Below are 7,783 nucleotides of genomic sequence, written 5' to 3'. Positions count from 1 at the left end.
AGGAAAAACTACCACCATATATTTTAAAGAATCTGGTTAGTTCTGTAAAGTAAAAGTATGTTCCCAATAATAAGGCTACAATCCTAAAGCTAATGTTGGTTACTGTTGAGTGTCACTTTCTTACTTGCTGTGGTTTGTTGGTGTGAATTGACAAAAAGTCATGATATCTAATCAAAAGCATATTAGGTGAGAAAAAAAAAAGATGTGGCCAAAAAAGGATTGGTCGTGCAATTTAAAGGAGTGAAAGCAAAATTAGTGGCCAAACTTATAGTAGCAGCAAATATTCATTAGCTAGGCCATGTATGTTTTTTTTTACCCACCATCATACCCTAAGTTAAACAAAAAATGCAACCTGGTTAACTAATGAATGAATATTTGCTGTAAAGTTCTTATCAATGTTGTAAATGTAGCCACCAGTTTGGGTGTCAATCTGGACTTCATTCCTGTAAGTCACATGCTCAATTCTATTTTGGCCACACATTTTTTTCACATCTAAGGTGTTTTTGATTAGATAAAAGGCTGATACATATCAACTAAATAATGAAAAGAGAATGTATTATGCAGTATTGTGTTTTGTGACTCATATTATGAGTTGTTTTCTCTTAAATGGAAAAATAATTACAATGATTAACTACAAGTCAGTTATGTCTTACTCAGATCATTGAGCTACTAACTCATAATCTTTCAAATTGCATGAGCTTCTGCATAAAGAAGCAACTTTAAGGTATGTTTGTGTGTATGTGATTAGGTAAGTAACTCAGCACTAGTATTATACAATGTATATTAAATAACTGTCAATTTTCTGTTAGGTTTTTAAGTATATATTGAGGCAGGGTTCTTTACAGTAGGTGTCTGTAACTTGTTGGCGATAAATTTCAACAATAAACAAACAGCACAAAATCCATTTGTTTGAAAATAATAGAATAAAGCAAGTCAAACGTATATACAAATGTTTTTTACACAGTTAGTTTCTACAGTTGAATCCAGAGCTTTAAATTATTCTCTTTTTCGTCAAACGTCCACGCAGGATGATTCAGTTACTTTAGAACCCATTATTCTTCCCTACTGTGTTATCACAATACAACCAGTGATAAATTCACATAAATTACTTTATTGGTTACCACAGTTGTATTCAGAGCTTTAAATAATACTCTTTTACGTCAAAAGTCCACATAGACTGGTTCAGTTACTTTAGAACCCAACTGACAAGATGAATTATTCTTCTCTACTCTGTTGTTACAATATAATCTGAAATTATTGCACTTTAAAAGTTGCCACTATACATTCTTTACAGCTAAACTTGCAAACACAGTCTAGATCTATTTGACTATATCTCTCACTAACTTTGTCTTACTTTCACTTTCATTAACTTACTTTAATGCTTGCATAACATAAACTGAATAATACTCTTGTATTGAACCTAAAATTTACAGTCATTTAGATCTAACATATTCCTTGCAAAGAAGATCTTGTATAGTAAAGACACTAAAATCTTTTATTCAAGACACCATATCTGGAGTGTGGTGTAGATTTCTCTATTATTCAAGTTGATTTTTTTTTATGCATGCTTTAAGTTCATAATTTAACAGGCCCCTCACAAGCCAGTGGGGGACATTTTTATTGAAAAAACCCTGCCCAATCCAGTTTTTCTTAATTGAACTGAAATTTTTTGGACATTTTTATTGGCTAAAGAGAAGGCATTTCCCGCACTCTTTCAGCAGTGGGGGCTGCAAAAAGTGATTTGAAGTGGCAAGGTGACTGAAATCCATCAACGCTTCACAAGCTTAAAGGCCAAGCACAAGAAGCACAGAAGTATCCAAATGACACACAGAAATATTCAGGAACCATTTAGAAACACCTTGGTAGATATTGTGCAGCAAGCTGAGTACAATATTATGCCTGTGACTGCTTTCAAAGTATTCCTGTCTGCTCATCCTACTGCAGACTATCATTATGCTTTGACCTTCCCTGCTGAATTGCAGGTGAAATTGTCCATATCTCAGTTGAAAGCTAAGCATAAAAAGGTGATAGAAGAAGCAAAAAAGGTTGAAATATACTTAATTAATGATGCTGAGAATGTGGCTTTATTGATATATACTGAATTTACTCCCAGAGGGTAGACCTTAGTACTAGCTAGTATGGAGACTTGAGGATGCTGTATTTCACTTAAAACCTTATCAGTTTACAAACGAAAACTTGTCTCAAAGTTGTCTTGAAAAGATGCATTCAAAACCATCCTCTTTGAGAGTTTCTGGATTGAACTTACTTTTAATATTCAACAAATTGTAGCATAAAGACACCCCTTGGCTCCTGAGGGACATATTAAAAACGATTAAAAATAGAAAACAAGTGAAGCTATTATACTCACATTAACATATGAATTTGTATAAATTGTAACATTTTATCTTTTCTGTCAAACTAAAAAAAAAAAGCAGAATGTCTTCTTTGTAGCTTTTCAAACTTTGTCAATTTAACAGGATCCAAGTGTCTCCAACACCAATGACCAGTAAAGCACCAGAACAGACTACCGCAGTTTATTTCCAACAGGTTGCATTGTCACCACAGATAGGTAAAGTATATGATATGTATTATCCTTTAAATGTATTTTTGTTTATTTTATGTCATAGAATACATTTTTTACCTTAACTGTAATATAATGTATTTATCCCTATAGGAATTTATGTGTTTTTCAGATTAAAGTTTTAAACATGGTACCTTGCAAATAATAGTGACACATTTCAGTTATTAGGTTGTCCATAAAACAATTAATCATAAAAGGTGTTTTTTTAAGATTGAATATAATTTATTTGACTATATCTTGATGAATAATTGATCTTCAGATCTGCTGTTTCTAAATATAGATTTTCAGATCAGATAGAGATATATCTGAAATACTAAAAGTCCTTGTTGAGCAGCTTTCATGCTTTTGACAACCATGTAACTTCAAATTCTGAATGTCCTTGATGCAATGGAAAAAGCATATATCAACTTAACCAGAATTCTCTGCTCTTCAACTTTTCATTTCACTCATTATGCATGCATCAGGAGAACCTGTGTAAGCCTTTTTTTCCTGTTTTAAACTAGATTTTCTTGTTGATAGTCATGCTTTTACATTTTCTCAGTATGAATTCTTAAGTTAACATTCTACAGCTGCTAGTGTTACTACTACTAGTATTGGAAATTTGACAGTGTATTTGGAGACCTTATAAACATAATTTGCCTCTAATGTGCAGGGAGTTTGTGTAGCTGTATTATGAGCTCTTTTTGCTCATCAACATATTCAAGTCGTTACTTCTGTTTTTATAGCTACTTTAGTGACTAGTGTGTTTCAAGTTTGTAAAACATCTGCCCTTTTCTCATTATTATGATGATGATGATTGAAAAAAGATATTTTGTCGAGGCCTATCACCTTCATTGTGTTAAGAGTAAGATTTATCAGCTAGCCCTAATTTTGAAGAAGCTATTGCTGGTCTGATTTATCATTTTTTCAGGTATGTTCTATCTTAAATCTTGAACTAATTCTGTTGCTGATGTGATTTTGGACAATTCAGTTCTAGAATCTATTTCCCACCTTTTGATTTTTTGATCATTGCTGATGCTTATATAAATCAGCTAAATGTTAATAGCTTTTAGTGGGATAATTTACCCCTAGTCATTTTACTTCTCCAGTTTTTGACTCAGAACATTTTATTGGGGTAAAAGTCTTCTTTGTGGACTTTTACTTGATGCTTTTATAAATCAGCTAAATGTAAATAGCTTTTTGTGGGGTAATTTATCTTAAGGAGACAAGGACATACAAGATTTGTTTATGTACTCGAGTAAATGTATGCGTACAATTAGCAAATTGTACAGTGATGCCATTCACAAAATCTAATTCTAAAAATTTGCTTCCATGACACCTGGATTTGTATCACTATTAAAACTCATCATTTCATTTTTAAAACTTGAATAGAGATTTAGGTCCAGGCATCATGGAAGTGAATTGCTGGAATTTGATTTTGTAAATTATATCACTACACAACCTGCTAATTGTACCTACATTTACTCGAGTACATAAACAAACTTCATATGTCTTTCTTTGTATCCTGATAATGGTGGATCATTTTGTCCACTGAAACATGTAGTGTCTTTCTTTTAACCTTTAAAAATACAATTATTATGCATGTGGAAATGTTGTTCCACTTCCTTCTAACCCATTTGCTTACACCTTTGGGATAAGGAAGTCACAAATATCCATCAGGAAGGAGAAATAAAAATTTATCTATCACACTTCTTCAGGCTTTTACTCTCATCTCTTTGTGGTTTCAAAGAAACCAAGAGATTTGGGATTTGTCTTGATTCATCTTTTTCTGGAAATGCCTCATTTTGAAATGGAAAAAAAGAGGTTGTCATGGAAATTTCTTTGACATGGCCTTTGGATGATGATGATGGATACATAGGATGCCTTTCTTTATTTTGTGTGTCAGTTTCGTTGACTTCATTCTCATTACGTTCACTTTTGAGCCTGTTGTGTTGCTGGTGTGCTCTTTATTTTGACAAACACTTTTTTGGGATTGTCAGCTTCTCAAGCAAGTACCCTCCACCCTTTGATTTTTCAGTGGCTGTATGAACATTTCAGTAGTCTGATGATCAATGCCTTTGTAGCCTTGGATGACCAGTTTCTTCCACTTTTCTGGTATTCAGTGGACAGCATGAAAACAACTTAACATGTTTGAAATTTGTTTAAGTTTCAAAAATGAAAAAGTTAATAAATGTATTGAAAAACCATGGAAGAAAGAACACAATTAAATAGTCTGCAGATTTACTGTTTTCAAAAGTAGGCTTTAAATCTCTTGGCCACATTTTGAGAAAAAATAATTAGACAGTTCATAGCTTTGTCATCATAAACAAGTTTTAACTCTCTTGACAAGGTACCGAGAATAGGAGGATAATTAGATGATCTAAAAATATTTGCTTTTATGTAGTTTTTCTTTGATGTAATGCTTGAGTAGAGAATAAATTAGGTGATATCCATATCAATTGTGTATAAACATAGATTTTAAAATTGTCATGTTGACCAAACTGCTGATAGGCAAAATACAATTAGATGATACACAAATGTTGCACAGAAAGATATATTTTAAACTAGATAGATTGTTTGAGTAGAGCTATCTCACAGTTTTTTGCTATAATTTTGTCTTTTTCCCACATACTAATTGTAAATGGGAATGTGAGAATCCTTGTTAGGGCTCATTTGTTGGTGGTGATGGTTAGGCAGTACTATATGAGTCTTGTTTACCCATTGATTATTTTTTCCTTGTATTTTGCTTATTCAGATGAGACCACTGTGACTGGAAGTCTTGTTCAGAAGTCATCGCCTATCACAAGAATGGTTCATGTTTCAGGAACAGGAAGAAGCAGTTCAGTAGTAACAACCTTAAACAATAGTTCATGCAGTATTGTGACCAATCAAAATACAAAACCATCTAAGCAGAATCAAGCATCTCATTTTTTTACAGGTCAGCAATTTTAATCTTAGCTTCTCTAGATTAATCTGTTTCAGTCAGCTACTTTTATCTTGTGGTGAAAGTGGCATATTTATGCAAAATTTAAATGCAAATGAAGTGTTTAAAAATTGTAAAGCATGGATTCCTGCAAAATTACTGTTCAACTATATGTGATGGAGAGATTTTTTTTAACCAAGTCATGCTAAAACTATAATTATGTGCTTCATCCTTATTTACTTTTCAGCTTTGTTATTTTGGAACTTTGTGCCAAACATTAGTACTTAAATCCTTTCCTGAATCAGAGTAGTTCTTTATTCCTCTGTTGGAATTTGACAAATCATGAGATTTAATAGTGTTTTTTCAGCTATATAACTTACAGAGATATTAATCTGTAAGAATGTGAAATTCTTATGATGTGTGTATAAACTAATTTTTGTTTTTTACCTTATGCTATCTGTAATTTGTTAAATTATGACTTCCATAAGAATTGAAAAATTATAATAGTAATTTTGTAGCAATACTGATTTATAGAAACTGCAGATAGTCCTTAAAAAAGAAATGACAATTTTTTTTAAAGTTAAGTATATAGTGACAGTTTTGTATTTATTTTTGTGAATAGAAAGTATTAAATTTCATGACCTGTATACTTTATTTCTGCCATAGAAACTAAATATTTAAAAAACAATATATTTACCTCATATTTGGTCATCTTCTACTGATTAATTATTTTCATTTGATACTATTATTTACACTTTTATTAATGAAGGATTATTTTCTTGAAAAACAATATTGGTGATTTTACCATTTTAAGTTCAGCAGCCTAGTTGACTTTGTGCAAGAAACAAACCATTTTTTCTATCTGTGAAAAACAACTGACTAGCTTGTTTATGGGAACGAATTATATTTGTAGGAGTAATGGATGCTAAGTCTGGAAATCTCAGTATCATTGAAGATCACAAGGGGGAATTAAGCTTTTCACATTCTGTAAAAGACCACAAGGTCAAGGCATCAGTTGTAAATATTCCAGTTGGTGGTGAAGTAGCTGACTCACCTGTCCGAGGTAACAAATTTAGGCCTTTGCGTACCTAGCAATATTTGAATTTGTTAATAATTAACACCTCATCACATGCAGGATCTTTTTAGTTTGATCTAACCAGAGTGCCAGGAATTCATAAATGGATTTTCTAAGTTCCTAATTTTATTTGCCACAACTTTGTGGAATATATTTTGGCCAGGCCATAATTTTTACTCTGTAAAATCAGATAGATAAATGTCCTTTTTTAAGAAAATGAAAATTTAGATTCTCTTATTGGTGATTAGTTGAAGATTATACTTGTAAGCAGGATTCCCTTGATGCAAATATACAACAACAGAATAATATGTTAACATTAACTCTCTCCCTATGGGTTTTCCTATGGTCAGGGGTCATCATATTTGTAGACTTACATTCAAAATTTAATTGATCTACTATTTTATGAATGTATGCCAATAAGTTTGGTTTCACATTGTAGATTATAATTCAAATATTAGTGTTATACCTTAGTTAATTTCTTAATATAAAAGTAAATTTTAAAACAAAATCCTAAATATCAATTTTTGTGTGTCACATGTTATGTTGAATACAGCTTTGGTTCAAATTAGATGTTTGTGATATCCAAATACAAAGTTTATAGTGTATTATGAATTAGAAACTCAAATTATGGATATTGACAGGCTAGAATGTAAAATAAGAATGTCATATCTGTTCTATTTGCTGAGATATCACTATATATATATATATACATATATATACATATATATAGAGTTAATCAAACACAGTGGCCCCATTTTTGGAAAGACTTGCTTATATACACCTACTTCTGTCAATGACATGTGAATAACAAATCAAAAGCTCTGAATGTCTCCCAGGTGATTTTCTCAGTTTCTAGAAGATGGGAAGTTCCCTAGATTATTTTTTTGTCTTGAATTGCTGAAGGATGTAGTAAGTGAAAATTATGTCTGAAAAATAAAATTAGGTTTTCAAGAAATTAACGCAGCATTTTGGAACACTTTCATTATCCCCCCACCAAAACATACATCACGTATATGGATTAACGAGATTCCAATTGTCCCTATCTACTATCTAGCAAAACCACAGCCAAGGGAACGGACTTGGAAAAATCACAACTTTGTGGAATATAGTTAAACGAACCACCTAAACGTTAGTGTAGCCTATATAATGTGTAAAGTTTAGTATACTCTAATCCCATATAGTGATGATACACGATGAGACACACATTCGGCATGTAATGCTGTTT

The 7,783-nt window shown here is 31.8% G+C and overlaps 1 protein-coding gene across 5 annotated transcripts in view; it reads left to right on the top strand.

Moving 5' to 3' along the window:
* LOC106469640 (protein capicua homolog) overlaps positions 1-7,783 on the top strand; it is an 87,111-nt gene that overhangs the window by 56,675 nt on the left and 22,653 nt on the right. For 4 of the 5 annotated variants that reach the window (XM_022398216.1, XM_022398215.1, XM_022398218.1 and 1 more), the window contains exons 12-14: positions 2,478-2,569; positions 5,316-5,498; positions 6,397-6,546. In XM_022398216.1, the coding sequence (XP_022253924.1) occupies positions 2,478-2,569; positions 5,316-5,498; positions 6,397-6,546 (425 nt within the window). The remainder of the gene's footprint in view (positions 1-2,477; positions 2,570-5,315; positions 5,499-6,396; positions 6,547-7,783) is intronic. The other variant, XM_022398219.1, reaches the window with a different exon arrangement.

The sequence above is a fragment of the Limulus polyphemus genome, unplaced genomic scaffold (assembly GCF_000517525.1).
Source record: "Limulus polyphemus unplaced genomic scaffold, Limulus_polyphemus-2.1.2 Scaffold3588, whole genome shotgun sequence".
NCBI lineage: Eukaryota > Metazoa > Arthropoda > Merostomata > Xiphosura > Limulidae > Limulus > Limulus polyphemus.
Note: the sequence above shows the minus strand (reverse complement) of the source record. Positions and strands in the feature narration are given on the sequence as shown.